Here is a 22,328-nt window from a genome sequence, read left to right as displayed (position 1 = left end):
TTTTCAGTTCTTTCTGAATCCTCATGCCTTCCCTCTGAGATTATCTCCAAATTATCCTGTATTTATCTTTTCAGTACAAAGCTGTTTCCATATTGCTTCCTTCATGAGGCCATGAGCTCTCTGAGAGCAAGAATCTGCACTGGACACTATAATGATTGCTTTATGATTGTTACTCCTTTGATTCTCATAATAATCTCAGCAGGTAAATGCTATTATTATCCCCATGAATATGGTCACACAGCTAGTAAGAATCAGTAGTCATATTTGAACATCTTTCTGATTGAGACAAAAAGATTTGAACATCTTTTCTGATAGCTCTATCCACTGAGCCATCTAACTGCTTTAAAAATAAAAATAAAAAGGAAGCACCTATCATCAAGGAATAATTAGCTGAACAAATCATATACAAATGTAGAAATGTGAAGACTTTTATGAACTGTTGTATAACAAATTAAGCAGAATATAGTATGATAAAACCATGATGATCACACTTGGTCCTAAAGAACAAAGGATAAAACCTATCTAATGAATTTGGTAATACCATCTTCCCTCAGTAAAGAACCAAAAAAAAAAATGGGGGCAGAATGATTTCTGAAGCAATTGCTACCTCAATTAGTTTTGGTAGAATTTTCCTTTAAAAGGAAAGTTTATTGAGGGAGATTATGCTGAGAAATAATTGTGATATTTTCAAAAGCATCAATAAAACTTATAATTATGAGTCAATATCACTTGCTTATCAAACCCTTGTTTATTAGTTTCAATGGGCACAATTGATAAGACCACAGAGATATAGAGTGATAGTCATAAGCTTATTCTAATGCTTCCTGGATAAATTAAGAACATTTGAGCACAAACCATTTTCCAATTAATAGTGGTCAAAGGATGAGCAGACAATTCTCAGACGAAGAAATTGAAACTATTTGTAGTCACATGAAAAGGTGTTCCAAATCACTATTGATCAGAGAAATGCAAACTAAGATAACTCTGAGACACCACTACACACCTGTCAGATTGGCTAAGATGACAGGAAAAGATAATGACGAATGTTGGAGCGGATGGGGAAAAACTGGGACACTGATGCATTGTTGGTGGAGTTGTGAATGAATCCAGCCATTCTGGAGAGCAATCTGGAATTATGCCCAAAAAGTTATCAAACTGTGCATTTGTTACTGCAGTGTTACTACTGGGCTTATAGCCCAAAGAGATACTAAAGAAGGGAAAGGGACCTGTATGTGCAAAAATGTTTATAGCAGCCCTGTTTGTAGTGGCTAGAAACTGGAAGCTGAATGGATTCCAATCAATTGGAGAATGGCTGAATAAATTATGGTATATGAATGCTATGGAATATTATTATTCAGTAAGAAATGACCATTAGGATGATTTCAGAAAAGCCTGGAGAGACGTACACGAACTGATGCTGAGTGAAACGAGCAGAACCAGGAGATCATTGTACACAGAAACAAGAAGACTCTAAGACGATAAATTCTGATGGACATGGCTCTCTTGAACAATGAGATGATTGAGGCCAGTTCCAATGATTGTATGATGAAGAGAGTCATCTATACCCAGAGAGGACTGTGGATACTGAGTGTGGACCACAACATAGCATTCTCACTCTCTCTGTTGTTGTTTGCTTGAATTTTGTTTTCTTTCTCAGTTTTTTCCTTCCTTCCTGATCTGATTTTTCTTGTGCAAAAAGATAACTGTATAAATATGTATACATATATTGGATCTAACATATATTTCAACACATTTAACATGTATTGGACCATCTGCCATTTAGGGGAGAGGGTGGAGGAAGGAAGAGATAATTTGGAACAAAAGGTTTTGCAAGGATCAATGTTGGAAAAATTACCTATGCATATGCTTTGTAAATTAATTAATTAATTGAAAAGAAAGAACATTTGAGAAGCCACTTTGGACACTGAAGTAGAGTAACATTTCACCAAGTGTTAAATGCCTCTTTGGTGGTAGATTGTATCACAAATTCAATTAGCTGTTTTTCAAGCTGAATTTAATTAAAGTCTAAACTGTCTTGGATGATCAAAGAACGGGCCTTGGAAATCTTCTCATCCATCTCTTTTCTTTTATAAATGAGGAAATTGAGGACAAAATAAAGAAAATCTAGTGAATCACAGGGCTAGATCTCCTGGATTTCACCATTACCTTATATTTAGAGAGGAAATAAAGCAAGACAACATAGCAGAGAAAGTGTCCTTTCTCACACATGATGTTTCTTTCTCCTGATGCATTATAATCTAACTTCCAACACAACCGTTTGACTGAATAGCTCTCTCCAAAGTCAACAAATATTCCTTAAATTACAACTCAATGATTCTTTCTCAAGCCCCAATCTCCTTGACTTTCATACTGTTTCTGAAAATCCTTATTAGTCCCACGATCCTCTTAGAAGCTCCTTTTGTTAACACTGCTCTCCTGCCGCATTCTCCAACACCTTTTTGACCATTTCTCAAATTACTGGATCAGCAGCCATCTCCCCCCTTCCTAAGAGGGTGCCCTTCCATTCCCAAGTCAAACACCTGAGTGAGCCATATTCTTATGTATGACTTCTTCACCTCATGGGCTCGAACAACGCTGCTAGCAATGACACTGTACTAATGGCACATGTGTGTGCACACATATACACACATATTTACATATATTATCTGAGGGAGACCTGCTCTTTCTGTACATCTTGTTCATCTCATTAGCTCTCACATTATCTCCATATTAATAGCATATATTCACACACACAATCACATACATGATATATATTTAAATATACATATTTTATGTCTTACATACATACACACAAACACACAATTTCCAGCCCTAATCTCTCCAGTGATATGCTTGACTTGGATATCCTGTGAGCATCTCAAACTCAACATGTCCAAGAGGGGATCCATAAACTCACTCTTTGAAACTTTGCCCCAGCTTTCTCCCTCTTTAAATCAAATTATAGAGGCAGTTAGTTGTCACCATAGAGTTGAAGTCAGAAAGACCTAAGTTCAAATTCAGCCTCAGACACATTAACTGGGTGACCCTAGATCAAGGGTCCTCAAATTACGGCCGGCAGGCCAGATGCAGCAGCTGAGGACGTTTCTCTCCCTCACCCAGGGCTATGAAGTTTCTTTATTTAAAGGCCCACAAAACAAAGTTATTGTTTTTACTATAGTCCGACCCTCCAACAGTCTGAGGGACAGGGAACTGGCCCCTATTTTAAAAGTTTGAGGACCCCTGCCCTAGACCATCATTTAAACCATTTTCCCTCAGTTTCCTCAAATGTAAAATGGGGTTGATAATAGCACTTACCTCTCAGAGTCGCTTATGAGGATCAAAATGAGATATTTGCACAATACTTAGCACAATGCCTGGCACACAGAAGGTGAGAGAGACATAAATGCCATTCTTCTCATATTTATGTATGTTACAGTTTTATAGTGTATTGTGTTGATTTATCTGTAACTGTATATATATCTCTCCTCTAGAAATCTAAATTCCTTGGAGATAGAAACTCTTCATCATTGTCTCCGTTTAGTACAATACCTGGCATGCACTTTAAATAGGTTTGCCAAAATGAAATTTCACATACGGATGGACTCATAATTATTTAGAAAAGGTTTCTAAGGGCTGGATGAAAAGTTCAGCAACAATGGAAAATAGTATTCCATGAATTTGCTTTTCAGCTGTGAAAAAACAAAACAATTCATTTTTCCAGAGACTTTTCCTCCGCTTATCTCTTAAACACATTTTATTATATTGGTTTAAATATAGGCCACCTTACATATAGGTCACATTCCTAAAATAAGTTCTCTTTGGAAAGAAAATATACAGAGGTATTGATTCTAAAGTAAAAATAGTTAAGCTTTACTCAGAACATTGGAGGAGAGGATGAGGGACAATGTGGCCCATATTATGAATAATACCCTATTTGTCTATAGGAAAAATTGGGGATCATTTTCCATAAGACCAGGTCAACATGAAACAAAACAAATCAACCAATGTATACTTACTAATTATCCAACACACTCTGAGCTAGACACAAGGGAAATATATACAAAGAATGAAATAAGTCCTGCTTGCAAAAAGCTTATATTCTAATCGAAATTTGTCTAAAAGAAAAGTTGGGAATCACTTTCCATAAGACCAAGTCAACATGGAACAAAACAATCGAGCAACATTTTTACAAGTCCTCCTTGCAAAAAGCTTGCATTCTAATAGAAAAATTGTCAAGTACATATGAAAACAGGGCATTTGCAACTGCAGAGATCATAGTAGCGGGAGCAGAGAGTGAACCTGGGGTGCAAAACAGGGAGGGATATTTATCCATTCATTTATTCAACAACAATTTAGTAGCATGAAGGGGCAGGGAAAGGTATGTGCCCGAAGATAAGAACATATCAATAAGAAACAGCAAATAGTCTCCTGTCTTACACATGGGTCCCACCACCTCCTTACATAAGACCAGCTTCTAAACATTCACATTTTACCCTAAAGGGAGACAGCATGAACTTCAATGATTACTGGGTCTCCAAATTCTACCATCTCAGAGTTATCAGGCCCAAGCATCTTCAACTCAAACAAGGCATCCACAATATTAACTCAACCACAAAGATCAAGATAGAATAAAAAGATGTTCATTATGTAGCCTCCCCCCACCCAATAATATATTTTCAACATGTGAAAAACACAGAAATCTCCAGAAGTTTCAAACCACAATGATGTAATTAACTTATGCTCCTTCTCCCAATTTTATTTGACCTGATGGAGTCAGGAAGAACTGAGTTCAAATTCAGCCTCAGGAACTTCCCATATACCCTCAAGTGCTTGCCACTCAGGAAAAAAATGGTAAACCACTCCAATATCTCTGCCAACAAATCCCTACAGACTAAGAAGTCCCCTGGTTAACAAAGAGTCAGACATACCTGAATAGCAATTCTAATTTTAAAGAATTCTAATCATCAAAAAGTTTGGATTTCTACAAAATTATGTGATGATCAACTCTTATGAACTTAGTTCTTTTCAACAATGAGGTGATTTAGGTCAATTCCAATAAACTTGTTTTTTTTTATTATAACTTTATTTACAAGATAGATGCATGGGTAATTTTTCAGCACTGACAATGTCAAAACCTTTTGTTACAATTTTTTCCCTCCCTCTCCCCACCCCCTTCCCCAGATGGCAGGATGACCAATACATGTTTTATATGTTAAAGTATAAGTTAAATACAATATATGTATATACATCCAAACAGTTATTTTGCTGTACAAAAAGAATCAGACTTTGAAATAGTGTACAATTAGCCTGTGAAGGAAATCAAAAATGCAGGCGGACAAAAATAGAGGGATTGGGAATTCTATATAAGTGGTTCATAGTCATCTCCCAGAGTTCTTTCGCTGGATGTAACTGGTTCAATTCATTACTGTTCTAATTCCAATAGACTTGTGATGGATTGTCTAGTCATCTGCATTCAAAGAGAATGGGGACTGAATGTGGATCACAACATAGCATTTTCACCTTTTTTGTTGTTGTTTGCCTGGGAAGTGGTCAGCCAGGTGATGGTCCCAAAAACTAAAGTGGGGGAGCTTATTCGCTTAGCCCAGCACGTGCCCCAGACAAGCTCCACTCATCAGGAGAAAGGGAAGCTGACCTTGCCTCCAGTCAAACCGGGTCTCCTCGGGGGTCCCTCCACTATCTGCACAAGTTCACTCCTCAGTCACAGTGCATCCCTCTTCATTCTCTCTTCATTTCTAAATTAGCACTACAGCAATGGAGGCTTTAAAACAGAAAAGCAGGTTCATTTGGAGTTGTTTTCCCCTGAAAAGTTAATTGATGTGTCTTCTGGCATTGTACCTTTACAACAATAGCCAGTGACAAAAATATACATTTTTGCATTTAATTTGAGGGTCTACCTTGGAGTCTTTAGCCCTAAGAATCTTGGACCTAACTTTACGGACTAACTAATCCAACCCTTTCTTTGTACAGATGAGGAAATAATGGCCAAGAGGACGTTTCAAGGTGGCTCAGGGGATAGAGCACTAGTTCTGGAGGGAAGAGGATCTGCTTTCAAATCCAATCTTAAGACACTTACTAGTTGTGTGACCCTGGACAAGTCACTTAATCCTGTTTGTCCCCCCCCCCAAAAAAATAAAATAAAATAAAAACAAAAAAGGGAGTTTCAGATACCCACAATTTCATATAACTTCAAGAGAGAGGTCATCTAACCCAGCCTTTTTTTCAGTGCAGGAATCACCTTCATAACATTCCTAAACATGTTTATTTCATTTCTGCTTGAATACTTCTGGTGATGGGGAGCTCACTACTTTGGTAAGCCAGCTAAAGCTAAATAGCAACCTGTTAGGTTAGGGGTAAAGGACAAAAAGCACTTAAAGATGACATGACCTCCTCTCAAAAGCAAATCTTGATACAAAGTGCTTTCCTGACAAGAGTTCTATGAGGTAGGTAAAGAAGGTATGTTGTTATGCCTATTTTACAGATGAGGAAGCTCAAGTCTTAGTCAATGACAAAGCCAGCTCTCCCAACTCCTATTTTGGCACTCTCTTTCTGTCTTGCTTAGCAAAAGACCTCAGCCATGAGGGAAAATAAATCTTATGAGGCACAGAACCTACATAAAGTACTGCTCACTGGCTCTGTGGGAAGTTTTAATATATCCAATCTGGTGACATTTTCATCATCTCCTATACAAAGTGAACAGGACCATCATGACATTAGTAGGTTAGGAATTACATTGAGATTAGCATCAGAGCACTTCTATAAAATGGGTTTAATACCACAATGGCTATCCCACATGCCCTTTGGACATGGCAGTAGAAATTCCCTCAAGGATGACATAAATCAACACTATTTGTTTTTTTTTTTCCATTTACCAGTATGTTATTTTTCCAGTTACATATAAAGAAAACCTTCAACATTAAAATTTTGAGTTCTAAATTTTTTTCTCCTTCCAAGCAATGTAACATAAGTTATACAAGTACAATCTTTTTTTAATTTTTAAAAATAGCTTTTTATTTTCAAAATATATGCAAAGACAGTTTTCAACATTCATCCTTGCAAAACCTTGTGTTCCAAATTTTTCTCCCTTCCTTCCCCCCCTCTTCTTTAGACAACAAGTAATCCAATATAGGTTAAACATGTGCAATCCTTCTAAACATATTTTCACAATTATCATGCTGCACAAGAAAAATCAGATCAAAAAGGAAAAAATGAGAAAGAGAAAAAACACAAGGAAACAACAACAAAAAAGGTAGAAATTCTATGTTGAAGTACAATCATTTTAAACCATATTAGTCACCATCAACACTATTTGTAAATATTTTTCCAACCAACTATGTCAACACCCCTAACATCAACTCACATTTCCCCATCTAATAATACAGAAAAAAGCAGAAAAAACTTTGGGACAGGACAGTATTGTCAAAAGGGTGAAGGGGGAGGGCACAAACATTCATTAAGCATCCACTATATACCAGTTTCTAACATTCTAGGCACTTCACAAATATTATTTGTAAATAATTATCTCTGCGCATTTGGAAATGAAAGATCTGGATTTCAATTCTGATCATAAGACCTCCATAAAATGAGGGGATTGATTAGATGACCATGAATCCTACAATCCTAGAATTAAAATACCTTATAAAAGGCACAACATGACAAGAAATCCCTGTCAAAAAAAGGGAATGAGATGAATTTCAGCACCAGGCTATCCCAGCCAACAGTTTACACTACAGTTATCACTCTTGCTCAGGCTCCTTCAAGACCAAAAGCATTCAGGGTGAATGCACTGTCCTACATTTCTTAGCCTTTGCAGCTCTAACAAGCAGAAAGCTCCCCTTAACTACTTCTTTAGTTTCGCAGATGGTTATAATTGAAGTTATCAGGCTAGTTCTGATCAGAAAGGGGTCTCCCAGGGAGGAACAAAGCAAGCAGATGCAAGGAGATGGGGAGAGAAGGCATCCCCCAACAGCAGCATTCCTCCCAAGTCCGGAGATCCACCTCTTCTCCAAAGCCTTTTTAACCCAGTTGGGAATGAGATGGGCTCCAAAAACCCACTCAGAGGAAAAACCATAAAAATACTCCAAGAAGCCTTGCATTAGACCTCTCAGTTGTTAAAAGGGCATATCAAAAACATTAAATTTATTCCTCAAAAATCAAACATTTCTCTATTTTTGTCCCCCAATATTCAGTAGGTGAGAGATTAAAATTACGTAAGTACCTGATTGTATCCAGGGGAATGGGGGCCCAATAAATGGTTGAACTACAGCATTAAATACCCTAACATGGGACACAAACCGAGAATCAACAAGCACTTTTGAAAATATTATGTGAAAAAAATAGCTTATATTTGAACCAAGGAGACATCATATAAACAAATACACATGAAAGATTATACCAAGGTTGCCATTAATGGAATCAAAGTCATAGCCACGAATAAGCAAAGAGAATCAAGAGAATTTCTGAAAAGTGTACAAAGAACTGATCCTCCCAGAATTCAAGATGTCTAGGGCTAAGGATTGAATCCAGAATGAGCTAAAGACTTTTAAAGTCTAAAGTTTTAGAAGCTAAAAAATGGGAGCAAAGGGATATACAATCACATAGTCTTATGGTAAACTTGGGGAAACTAAGGCACAAGCTTTTAATTCTCATATTAGAACCCAAAATATAGTGGTCTTTCACCAACCATGACAACCAACTAGGAAAAAAAACACAGAAAAGTCACTTAAGAGAAAAACAATCTCACTGATAATTTCTAGGCTTTATTAAAAAGCATCAAGATTAAAGGAAAATCGGCACTGAGAAAATATAAACTCTTAGATTTTTGTCCCCATATGCCTTTAGTGCCTAGAACATAATAAAAGTTTAATCAATAGTTGATGATTAATTGCGCATTCTTAAAAGGTTTTTAATAGGCACCTGACAACAGAAACTCAGGTTCATAGAACTTTAAAAGAACATATTTATTCCCTATTTACAGTGTCCTATCAGCTACATAACAAAACAGAAGGGTTTGAGAAACAAGAGGTACCTGGTAGTAGGTTTTAATGCTCCTAACCAGGATGGTGAGGTTTTGTATCCGAAGGTTGACATCATTGTTAACATGCTTGTTGATCCGCTGATTTGTTGGCCTGGGGTCTCTAGAGGAAAAAAAGAAGAAGAAATGAGACATTTCTTGAAAAGCACCAAAAGTCAAACACCTTTTGAAATGGGGCATCGACAAGGGACAGCTGCTGGACCTGGAGTCAGAAAAACCCAAGGTCAAATTTGACCTCAAATTTGGCTGGGTGACACAGAACAAGTCATTTAATTTCTGCTTAATTCAGTTATTCATCTGTAAAATGGGGATAGTTAACAAAATCTTCCTCACTCATAGGGTTGTTATGAGGATCAAAGATGAGATAATAATTGTAAATTTCCTGGCTCACGGTAAACACTATATAAATATCATATTCATAATTATGTAAATGTTCAATATTATTACTAATTTAATGAGAACTTTTACCAAGGACTCACAATGCCAGGAGAGAAGAGATTCACAGCTTAAATAAAATCAAGTTAAAGGCTTTAGCTTTATAAGGCTCCCATTGCATTCATTGTCATCTCCAGTAGCAAGTAAGACAAACTACTAAGTTAAAGAAAAATTCCAACTCAGATCTTTCAGAGTCCAAGGGCCAAGCTCCATTCACTTCTCCATGAAGCTGTCCATGAGGTAGCCTTCAAATTCAAATAATAATCTCTATCATTTACAGAGTGCTTTAAGGCTGGCAAGTCACTTTACATTCTTCTGGACTCCAAGTCCAACATTTAGCAAATTTTTGCATGATTGAACATGTATAATTTATATCAAATTTTTTGCTGTCTAATGGTAGCCATGTGGGAGGGAGAAAAAAAAAAGAAATTTACATGATCACTTTGTTATATATTTGAATGGAATAGAACAAGTTGGACATAGGAGATTTGCAAATTTCATGTGCAATCATCTTTCTTATTGTACTAGGTCATAAAAATTATTTTATTCCATAAATTACAGATATTTTTTCTAAATAAATGTTAAATACATAACCTGTATTGGATTATTTGCTGTCTGGGAGGTGAAGGAGGGAAGGAAAGGAGGGAGGAAAAAATTAGAACTCAAAAATCTTTGAAAAATGAATGAGAAACCATCTTTACATGTAATTGGAAAAATAAAATTTTATTGAATTTTTTTTAATTAACATTAAAAATTGTCCTTACATATAAAAGGGGAAAAAGTAAAATATTATTTTTTTTTAAATTAAGTGATCCATCCATGGTTATAGAGACAGCATAAATTGGACCCTGATCATCTTGACTGTGAAATCAAATCGGCTCACCATGAACATGAGCAAATCAAATCATTTCCCTGAATCTCAGTTTCCTCATCTGTATGAGGATGTTAGAGTCGATGGCCTGTAAGATTCCTCCCATCTCCAAATCCTAAATAAAGGGGACTAAATGCCTAAGAATCCTAAATAAATGAAATTCTAATGAGAATATAAAGAATACAAAAAAGTAAAAATAAAAAATAAAGCCCCTATCCTCAGGAAGCTCACAGACTAATGAGAGACAGGGACAACGTTGCTAAGTGAAATGAGCAGAAGCAGGAGATCATTATATACCTCAACAATGATACTATTTGAGGATGTATTCTGATGGAAGTGGATCTCTTCGATAAAGAGAGCTAATTCAGTTTCAATTGATCAAAGATGGACAGAAGCAGCTACATCCAAAGAAAGAACACTGGAAAATGAATATAAACTGCTTGCATTTTTGTTTTTCTTCCCAGGCTATTTATACCTTCTGAATTCAATTCTCCCTGTGTAACAAGAAAACTGTTCGGTTCTGCACACATATATTGTATCTAGGATATACTGTAACCTATTCCACATGTAAAGGACTGCTTGCCATATGGGGGAGGGGGGAAAGAAGGGAGGGGAAAAATCGGAACAGAAGTGAATGCAAAGGATAATGCTGTAAAAAATTACCCTGGCATGGGTTCTATCAACAAACAGTTATTTAAAAAAAAAAGAGAGAGAGATAGGGACAACGTTTAAATAACTACGAACAAACAAGGTATTTACAGATTAAGCTGGAGATGATCTCAGAAGGCACTAAGATTAGAGAATATTGGGAAAATCTTCTTATAGGAAAGGGGGACTTGAGCAGCGGATGAGCGTGTTAAATCGACCAGAGAAGGGAATGGTGGTCTGATTCTGGGGCCTTGTAGTCTCTGCCCATAAAAAAAGCCCATTTGCAACAATACTCGGAACATAAAATATCCCACGACAGAATAACCCAGGGAGGAACACCACTAATTCCTCTGGGACTTGCCATTTCTTTCCCAACCTCAGTCAGCCCTTGTGGAGTCGAAACCAAAGGAAAGAGTGACTTCACTGGGCTGATGTGCACACGAGAAATCTGTCCCATTTCTTTGTAAATATGTCACACATACACAGTCCTATTTACAGAGCAGAGACACATTTACCAGAGGCTGCTTTGCAAAAGAACAGCAATTCATGTTTCTACAGTCCCAAGGACTTTCCCATATCCACTGGGGAGGAGGAGGCAATACAAATTATTCTCATTTCACAGAAGGAAGCTGTCAAGTCCAGCATTTTAGGATTTTAGCCAGAAAGGGCTCTGTGACTCAATTTAATTAATTAATTTATTTATTTTACTAGAGGAGGAAGCTGAGGCAATATTACTTGAAAAGGGGCACAAAAGGGACAGCCCTGAGATCTTGCTACAGCACCTATCTTTTTGCATTTCTCCACAACTTATTCGAAGTCCTACCTCAGGAAATTCAGAGATTAGGTCTCAAATCCCAGGATCCTGACTTAATCAAATAAATAATTTAATTATAGAAAATTTGTTATTTATTTATTCATTATTTATACTCTTCATTTATAAAGTGCTAAATTGAAGGTTGGCAAAGTACTATAAATGCTACTTCATTTCATCTTCACAACCCTTTGGAGGCAGGTAGTTAAATTATACTTATTATATACACCTTATTCCATTTACTGGGGATTAGATTGTAAACTTCCAGAGGGCAGCTAGATGGCTCAGTGGACAGCAATCAGGAAGACTCCCCTCCAGACACTTACTACCTGTGTGATCCTGGACAAATCACTTAATCCTGTTTTCACTTCGTTTCCTCGTCTGTAAAAAATTAGCTAGAGAAAGAAATGGCAAAACATTTTAGTAATTCTGCCAAGAAAAGCCCAAATGGGGTCACAGAGTATCTTTTACACCTATAACAACTGAACAACAACAACAAAAAGGGAGGAGGGTGGCTAAATGGCTCAGTGTTCTGGATTTGAAATCAGGAAGACCTGAGTTCAAATCCAGCGTCAGACATTTACTGACCCTGGGCAAACTATCATCCCAGAATCTTTGCCAAAAAGACTCTGGGGACAGCCTTATGGTCTACAGGATTAGATAGGAGATACAACTGAATAAAAATGAGGGTAGAACAGCTATTGTGTTTGTTTGCTTGTGACTTTTTTCCCTTTATTATGTTTTTTCCTCTTTTGATCTGATATTTTTGCACAACATGACAAATATGAGAATATATTTAGAAGAATTGCACATGTTTAAACTATATTGGATTGCTTGTTGTCTTTGGGAGTGAGGAGAAAAATCTGGAGCACAAAGTTTTGCAAAGGCGAATGTTGAAAACTACCTTTGCATATATTTAGAAAAAATACCTTAAAAATAAAAATAAATTTTAAAAAAGAGAGTAGCAAACTAATTTTTTATATCTCCAATGCTAAGCATAAGATCCAGCATATCATAGGCCCTTAATAAATGTAGACTGATTGGATCATCACAGTGCCCTTGGTAGATACTATAATTATCCTCATTTTACAGACAAGGACAATGAGGATGAGAAGCTTCTAACTTCTTTAAGGTCCCATGACTAGGAAATTTAAGGCAGAATTGGAGTGCGGGCCATGTGGACACTGGGTCTGGTGCTCTATCCACTGTGCCATGATTGTTAAGAGGTAAGAGCTTCTTGGGGGAGGTGGTCAGGGCAATAAGGGAGCCAGGGAGGGGGAAAGAGTGCTGTAGTTCTCTGTTACCCTCAGAAAGTGTGTAAATACCTTACCGCATCTGGTGGTGATTAGAAAAGGTAGGAAGGAGGCCGGGGAGAGAGTGCTGGGACTGGACTCAGACATTTGCTAATGACAAGCCAGTTCACTTCTGCCTCAGTTTCCTTAGTTGTAAAATAGAGATACCCCCCCAAGGTTGTCGTGAGGGCCAAACATCTATAAATGCCCCAATCACAACGCCTGACACATAATAGGTATCTAAGACTGAGGAAAGACTAGAAGCTGAGGGGATAGGGAATTTCTGGAGTTAAAGAATTAAAGCTCTATGATAAATGGCCCACAAAAGTCCAATAAAGGAGGGAAAGTCTACAAGAGGAATTCTTTTAAAATACCATTAGAAATAAAATAGCTTTATGTAGCTCTGTTTAAAAGTCAAGGGGAAAAAAAGGTATTTATTGAACACTTAACATGCTTCACACTTGGCTAGACCCAATTTTTTAAAAATCCACTAAATAACAACCACTTATGCCTATGTATACCCGCCCCTGTCTGCTACAGAATAACCCAGCTACCAATTTTATAATTCGTTGTTTGTCCCTAAAATAGAAATACAGGCATCTTAGGGTAGCTAGGGTTGCCCAATCCAGTAGCCATGTGATCTTATTGTTCCTCAATAGCAGCGGGCCAATATTTACATTTTACATGTTTATTTCCAATCTCCTCAGTACCAAGAAACTGAGGGTGAAGGTAATTCTCTGAAAACGAACTTACAAGGATGGGGCAATTTCAGAATATAACAGAATATAAATATATTCAGGATATAACAACCATGGGGTATTTTTTAATGTGTTACATTAAAGCTACAACACTTGGGTCTTTCTTGTTGTTCTTGTTTTTAATCAGAGCATCTTAAAATGACAAAGGGAGACAAGACAGTTCAATGTAGTTAGTAAAAGGACAGCCTTCTAATAAGACTTCTTCCATCTTTAACTTCTATTAAGTTATGTCAATCTTCTCAGTGCCCAGGCTACTAAGATGATAAATTATTATAGATAAATTATTCCTCTGTACTAGTAGAGGCAGTTTCCAAACCAAAAGGCCTTTATAGTGATAAAAATCCCCCAAAAAAATTGAGGGAAAGAGAAGAGATAGTATAGACATATACATATATATATTTATGTATATCTACATGTATATTGTATATGTGTCTATGTGCATATATATATATATATATATATATATATATGTTTTTAAAAATACTTAGAACAAGAAATGGTCATAAAGAACCCAAATCATCACTTCAGTCTTAGGCCTTGGAAGTTTTGAGGAAAATTTTAAAAAGGGGCAGGGGGAGACTTTAGTTGTTTTCATTATCCCCATTTGCAGATGTCACTCGAGTGGCTTCTGACAAACACAGGAAGAAATTACAAGCAGAAAGTGAAAGAACCATGCATTTCTGTCCACTGCACACAGCTTTACAAAGGTACATAGGACCCGGGAGCCAGGCGGGAGCCAAGGGGGGCCTGCGACTGTTCAACCAGTTCTGGGAAGCACTTCCCTAACTGAGAACACCAGTACAAAGGAACACTGACACCTACCTTGGAACTGGCTGGGATCATGACCAGGTCACTACTTGTTTATGAGGGAACCAGGGTAAATGAAGACTATTTAGGAAAGCAAATCTCTCAACTGGCTTTGAGCCTTTTTTAGCAATACCTTTCTTCTGTCTCCACACTACAAGCCCTGGGATGGTAGGAGAGAAAAACTGATTCTAATTCAGAAGATTAATTCAGAAGGACAAATCTTAGCAACTAGCTATATACCTTTAGGGAGCCACAGAGACAAATAAAAACACCTGAGCTCAAATCCCAGCCAGTGTGGACACTTACTACCTCTATTACTTTGACCTAATCTCTCAGAGCTTCAATATCTTATTTTCTAAGATGATAGTAGATGAATTCTAAGATCCCTTCAAATTCTAAAAAGTATAGTTCCACCATCCTTTTAAGCCTTAAGGTTTTTTCCTTTTATCCCTTCCAAAACCAATTATTAGACACCTACAATGTACAGAGAAGTTGGAGAAATACAAAAGACAGACGAGCTGCATTTCATTTCATCTGTAAAAATGAGTGGGAGGAAATTAAAATGTTTCTTTTCAGCTCCATTTCCACTTCACCAGAAAACTAGTGATTCTTTTTTTCCATCTTCAAATCACAGAAAAACAAGGTTATCAGAAAAACCCAATGCTCCTTGGATTCCATAATTAATGATAATGATTATCATCATCTTTTATAATCTCCAGCCTCTTTTATTTAGAAGAACATAAGTCTTTTATTAGTATTTTATTAATCCTAACTAAATCCCATCTTCAGAGAAAGATGCAGAAGGGAGAAAACCTGGCACCCTGATATCTAGATTCACAAAGCTGTTAGCATTACAGCCATAATAAGGAAGGTCTCCTAACATCCAATATTTTCCTTCTTTTATAAGGAATCAACATCTAGTGGTAAGACATGTCCAAATGTCACCAGGCCAACAACTCAACATTCTATTCTCTTCAATGCATCTTGTTAGAAAATGAAAAAAGACACTCTTCTGTTTTCTGGAGAAAACATGATGATTTAACTTCTAACAAATCTTGAGAGACATCTGATAATTTCCTGAGTTTTAAAACTATTTTCAAGTCCACAAGAAAGTCAAAATAGGACAGGACTGGGAAAGACTCTCACGGAAGTCCACAAGGAAGGAGCTGAGAGCCAGAAATTCTTGCATTCTAATTCTGGCTAGAGCACAAATCCTTTACCTCTTCAGAGCCAAGCAGTCAATCTTTTTTTTTTTTTTTTTTGGTCTCCATTTTTGTAACTTAAAAAACAACCCTTCAAAGGACAGAAACATGAAGTCTAAAAGGTTGAAATTGCTTTTAAAAATAAATAAATCTCAGTACAATCCAAACCCAAAGTCTCCTCTATATTTGTGGCTCCATTTTCAATACAACATCGTGTTTTTAACAGCCAGTAATAAGTCTGTTCTTGATCATCCCACAAGAACCACACCACCACCTGGCATGAGGGAAGTTTGAAAAAAGCAAACAATTTAAACTCTGTAGCAGATCCCTGGGACTGAGGAAAGGGAGCTGGGACAGGCTTCTCTGCCCCAATCTTGCAATCCCAATTGGATTTGGGGGAACAAATCTTATCTTGTCAAGAGGAAACAACACTGCGGCAAGGAAACATGATCAAAGATACACACAAATACTTATTTGCATGTACTTGGGATCACTAGTTCAAAAGATAAAAGTGACTTTAAAGATCAGCCTGTCACTTTCTAAAAGAAGAAAATGAATCCCAGAAAAATATAAATTTTCCAAGATCACATCCAAGAACTTGATTTTTAGAATATTTTTATTTCAATTCAATTTAAAAATATTTCAATATAAGTCTTTTACTCTGCATTTCTACATATTTTATTTTAAATATTTTGAAAAGTGATTCTGAAAACACATTTACAAGCTTCACCCATCTTGCCAAAGAGGTCTTTGACACACAAAAAGTTAAAGTCTTTGGCCTCAAGGTTTTTCCAAAGTGTCAAGTAAAACTGATTTTTCCCAAGAAAGAGTAGAAAGATTAAATTCTCATCTCTGCTATCCTAGCCATTTCCTCTGATTAATTTTAAGAGGGATTCTCCTATTCCTTCTTTTTATATCTTACTCCAAGTGAGTTCTCCTTTTAGAGTTGAGCCTTTGAACCACCCAGCAAGCCCTCCATAACAATATCAAGAGAAGAATCAAATTTTTCTGTCTAAAGTCAGTATTTTATTCTCAGAAGCCCAAACAAGCATAGTCATCTTTTATGGAAATTAAATAATTAACATTAATTATACTATTACTATATAATTATACACAATATACAAAAATAATTAATAATAATAATTAATATAAGAACAACAAGTTCCCCCAGGTGATTGTTGAAACAATCTCCACAGCGTACAGAAAGGGGGCTCAAACCAAGATTATGTGGTGTAGGTAGAAATGACAAAACTTTGATTCAATAAACACTTATCAAGTGCCTGCTGCAAGCCAGTTCCACTGAGATGTAAGGCTTGAGGGTGAAGAATTAAGTTTGATGGAAAGTTGTGAGCCTGGATGACTAGAGAGAAGGTGGTACTTTACACCATAAAAGGGAAGTTTGGAGGTGGAGTGAATTTGAGGATAAGGAGGAATTTAGCTTTGAGAATTTGGATGTCCAGTAGGAGAAGATGGGGGAGGGGACTTCCACACCTCAGGTGGCCAGAGTAGGTCCTGATTTTCTGGGGAAAGGTTGGATGCTAAACTCATCTACCAATCAGGGCAGCCCAATCCAGGGAGAGTTCCAAAAGTGAGTGAATTACTTCTCCCTAGGGGGTGGGGCCTAGTCTCAGTGTAGGGAGAAAAGGGGGAGAGGGGTGTTGGACAGATGACAAGATGTTTCCTGAAAGATCATGAGATGGAATGAGAAGCATGTTCTAGGGCTGGCTTAAATGGATATTAGTTAAATATTAAATTATATTATAATATATTGCATTAAATAGAAAAATATAAACATTATTAGTATATTAATATAGTATATTAATTAATTAAATATATGCATTATTTTATCTCAAAATCCCATTAGACTACAAGCATCATGAAGACAGGGCCTATCTCTATCTAAACTTTCTATCTTTTCTACCATCTAGCAAGCACATGGCTCTGCAAACACATTAATACATATTTACTGAATTGAATGTTTTTAAAAATCCAATCATAATAGAGTAATTTTAGAGCAAGAGCTCTTCAGCTGAAACTGAGCCACAAGTGAAACCTGAGGAATTGACAAGCTGGCATTTTTTCTGACTGCCCCTCCTGTTCTGTCTGACCCAGTCAGAAAGAGCTTTCTGATTTTAAAAGTAAGCAGTCACTGCCTGATGAATGCCAGTGGTCAGTGGAGAGGGCAACGTCCGGCAGTAAACACACCACACACACCCCTTGAGGTCTATGTGTAAAAGTTGTAGATATATACTCAGTTTTCTTAATTTTACACAACCTCTATATCTCAACAAAAAAAAAAGCTTGGTATTTCATTGATTCTGGACCAATGGAATCCACTAATTTAACAGGCGTGACAGAATGAAGAAGTACAGCCAAAATAATACATTTATCACAGACATTCCAGAGAGAATTTAGTTTCATCTCTGCACACCAAGTAAACCTGCCAAAACAGTTTCCATTTGAAACAAGGGAGTCATCTTTTCTTTTTTTAAGCTTTTAATCAAACACTGGGCTTTAGTAATTTTATATAAAGAAGGCTAGTATCCAAACTCTAATGTCTAATAATTTGCTAAAAGACTCAAAGTACTCATTGGGAAGGGAAATAAATGGGCAATATTAAGCTTTGTAATTATAGGTTTTTAAATGGCATTTTGTAAATGAAATTAGATTTTTCTTCCCTTCCTCCCCCTCCAAAAAAAAGAAAGCTTTTTTTGATTATAAGTAAAAAGGTTCCTTTTCTTTTAAATAGCATTTTTAAATGAAATTAGGTTTTTCTTCTCCCAAAAAAGAAAATTTTTTGATTATAGGTATAATGTTCTTTTTGTTTATCATCTAGTATAAACTAATATTCCACAATTAGCTGATTTCTACTCTTCCCTTTTCAAATGGGAAATTTGGAACCCAGAAAAGTAAGGTGTTAAGTATCCAACCAAGTTCACACAGCTAATTAATTGATAGTAAAGCTGGAACTAGAATCCAGGTCCACCACTTCCTTAAAGCATAGTTCTCTCCACCATTCCACAAGTTTCCAACTATGTCCATTATTTAAAAAACAAAAAAGATGAAAAAACTTCTAATCTGTATGTACTTTTTAAGTTATAACAATATCAATACTAGGTCACTACTTCAAAGAGACCATTAGGTTTTTCAGTTCTTTTGTTTCTCTTTGCTTAGCACACTGCCTGGAAAAGAGTAGGTGCCCAATAAATATAGATTGATCAAAGAGAGAAGAAAAGAACCCAAATATTAAAAAACCTATATTACAGGGTTATGGTACATGATGAATATGATGGGAAATTATTGTGCTGTAAGAAATAATAAAGGTCTTCAGAAAAACCAAGACCAGCATGAACTGATGGAGAATGAAGTAAACAGAACCAGAACAATTTATACAATAACAATACTGTAAAAACAATCAATTAAAAGTCTCGGGAACTCTAATCATCACCATGACCAATCATGATTCCAGAGGATTCATGATGAAACACACTACTCCTCTCCTGAGAGAGGGATGATGGACTAAAAGTGCAGTCAGACTTTTGGGGGGACATGCTAATATGGGAATCTGTTTTGCTTGAATATGTATATTTGTAACAAGGGATTCTGTTTTTTCTTTTCTTCTCAGTGAAGAAAGGGGGAGACGAGAGAGGAAATATAAAGAAATAAAAAGAAAAACAATTTAATTTTAAAAAAAAATTCCAATAGTCCGCATTTCTTCAAACATCAGTTGATTCACAGTGAAATGAAGCTTGAATAGGTTTACTGAAGAATCATGGGAGTGAAACACCAATAAAATACAAAAAGACAGGTTGCCTGTCAAACAGGCAGCCCAAGCATGCAAAATTCAGCAACAGAAACGGATGTGGTCAAGAGTACATGAGAGCAAGTAAAATAACTTTTACAAAAAATTGTTCTGAGTCACATTTTTCAAGACAAGTAACAGGTACCACTGCACTAAAGTCCTGTGCTTTTCCTGAAAACTAGCTTTTTGAAACAACTTAAAAGGAAAGATGGTTTCCCAACTGTATCTGATATCCTACGACTGACAGAAAAGATTAGAATGAAAAAACATTTTTGAAAAAGTACTCCCAACATAGCATGAAACTTTATCTTCATTTGTGGATGCTCTAGTCCTAACACTTCCTGTAACCAGACACACACATAAAAGTTTCATGCACAAGAATAGAAAAGAGGGGCTTTTGGATTCATAGGGGCACAACCCATCAAGTCAATACCCTATTTGAAGTCAATTGTTCGTTGCAACACTGTTAATGGAGGCCATTCAAATTCGACTTTCAAAAGAAGCTACAAACCCCATTCTGGGGTCCTTAAAATATTATTAGATGCATGGCCCACCTTGAAACAGACCTGCCAGTCTGCATCAATCCCAAGGCAATCGCCCCCAAAGTCTCTTTCCCTTCCCTGACCCTTCCAGAAGTTACTTACATCTGCAACATGATTTTATTTAAAAAGATGCCATCCACTAAATCCATGTACATGGTCAGATTGTCTTCATTTTCGCTTCCAAATGGACCAAATGTTTTCACCTTCGGGAAAAGAAGGCAAGATTAAGGAGGTATCCAAGCCCAAGTTGTAATTGTACAAGCCCTTCCTAATAGATTAGAATACCCAACAGCCTGCGTACACGTGGGCACACATTCAAGCCGCCTTGTACAAGGAAGATGAGTGAAAAACAATTTTCCCACATGTCTCTAGCTGCCTAGAAGCTTTCTCTCCAAACTGCCTAGAAATGCTTCCAGTCGGAACTATAGAAACGGCCGCAGAAGGCACTGGGGAGGGATGGAGAGAACATCCAAAACCCATTCCCCGTCGCTGTGGATCCTTCAGAGGAGGCCAAATCCACCGGGAATTCCGGGATGACCACTCTCTGGGACACAGACAGCCTCTCCCATACAGCTCCGGGAGCAGAGGAAACAGGTGAAAAGGAGAAAGTCTTAATTCCATAAAGAGATTACAGCTCCAGCGCCCCAGTTAGCGCAAGGGTAGAGAAAACTAGGTTTTAGTTGCCTGGGGGTATTGGAAAGATAACTTCTACCCTCTTCCCACTTCCCCTCCCCCAATTAAACCAACCCACCGGAGTCGGCAACAACCACCTGCTGCGTCCCTTCTCCAGACCAGGGCGCATAGTTTCCCGGGCCAGGGGAGGCCGAGTTTGGAAGGGCGACAGGTTGCAAAGGGGATCTCTCCGGAACCCTAGTCAGGCCGAAGGAGTGAGGGGAGTGCCGCGGACCCCACATGGAACCGTACTGGATAAGGCGAGGGAGGGGGCACACTTTCCAAACAAAGAGTGCAAACCTTTTCAAGGGAGGAGTGTGAGGGGAAAAACAGGGGCCAACATTCCCTGGCACGAGGCCAACCTTCCGCCGCCCCCTTTTTATCCTGTGCCAGTCCGACTGGGCAGTGGGTGCTACACTGGAAGCGTGGGACCCCGGGCAGCTTGCCATTCGCGGTGCCCCCACCCCGCATGCCCTCCAGAAGCCCTCGGCGCCCGGGAGGGCACTCACCCAAGTCACCAGCGGGCTCTGCAGAAAGAGCTCCAAGAGCTCCGAAATGGTCACGTCCATGCTGCCGCAGCAGCCGACCAGCGGCTCCCCGGCTGCGCGTCCCCCCCGGGCGCCCGGGCACAAAAGCCGAGCGGCGGCTACGCGGCGCTGCGCGGGGCTGCGGCTCGCGCCCGGGAGACAAAGGCGGGGCGCGAGCCCATGTTCCGCGTCCCCCGCGCGCGAGGAAGGGGGGTGGGTGGAGGAAAGAGCCCAGGGGAGGTGGAGGGAAGAGCCCAGGGAGGGTGGGAGGGACCCGGCACTCACTCGGGCAAGGAACAATGAGCAGGCGGCCCCGCCCCCTCGGGTCCCCGGGGCAGCCCCCTCGCGCCGCCTCCGCAGCGCAGCTCCGCAGCTGCCCCCGGGCGGAAAGCGCTCTGGCGCTCGAAGAGCGTGCAACCGAGGTCGAGCGTGGGGCAAAGAAGGGGTGGTCTCTGCACTTTGTGCCGGGGCTGAGCGTGGGGGAAGCAGAGCGATGGTGTCTGCACTTTGGACCAGGACTGAAAATGGGGAAGAGATGTGGGAGGGAGGGAGGGAGCAATCGTCTCTGTCCGCAGGACCTAGCTGGAGGAGGTGATCGCTGCCCGCCGAGGCCTTCGTCCTGCCTACCTTGGGGATCTAGAAAGGCACTCACTGCCCGTGGCACCGTGGCTGCACTTCGGGGTTAGGGAGGCACACTGGAGGGAAGAATGGAGTTCACTGCCCTTGGGACGATACCTCCACGTGGGTGGAAAAGGATTCATTGGTTGTGAGAACACAGCTGCACAGTGTGGGTATTGTCACCATACCTTTAAGTTGCGGGAAAGAGACTCATTGCAATTGAAAACACGACTGGCACGGAAGAGAGTAAGGGTGTATTGCGGAGAGGCGGCTTTTGGCCTCAGGGACCAT

At 38.5% G+C, this 22,328-nt stretch overlaps 1 protein-coding gene across 1 annotated transcript in view; it reads right to left on the bottom strand.

The window, feature by feature from the left end:
- The window catches only part of CCDC88C (coiled-coil domain containing 88C), a 223,535-nt gene extending 202,015 nt beyond the window's left edge, over nucleotides 1–21,520 (bottom strand). Inside the window, exons 1-3 of the mRNA XM_051977393.1 lie at nucleotides 21,402–21,520; nucleotides 20,323–20,423; nucleotides 9,047–9,155 (exon numbers count right to left, since the gene is read on the bottom strand). Of these exons, the coding sequence (XP_051833353.1) occupies nucleotides 9,047–9,155; nucleotides 20,323–20,423; nucleotides 21,402–21,461 (270 nt within the window). The 5' untranslated portion in view covers nucleotides 21,462–21,520. The remainder of the gene's footprint in view (nucleotides 1–9,046; nucleotides 9,156–20,322; nucleotides 20,424–21,401) is intronic.
- Between the last annotated feature and the right edge of the window lie 808 nt (nucleotides 21,521–22,328).

The sequence above is a fragment of the Antechinus flavipes genome, chromosome 2 (genome assembly GCF_016432865.1).
Source record: "Antechinus flavipes isolate AdamAnt ecotype Samford, QLD, Australia chromosome 2, AdamAnt_v2, whole genome shotgun sequence".
Classification (NCBI taxonomy): domain Eukaryota; kingdom Metazoa; phylum Chordata; class Mammalia; order Dasyuromorphia; family Dasyuridae; genus Antechinus; species Antechinus flavipes.
The sequence above is the reverse complement of the archived record's forward strand: the minus strand, read 5'-3'. Positions and strand labels throughout refer to the sequence as shown.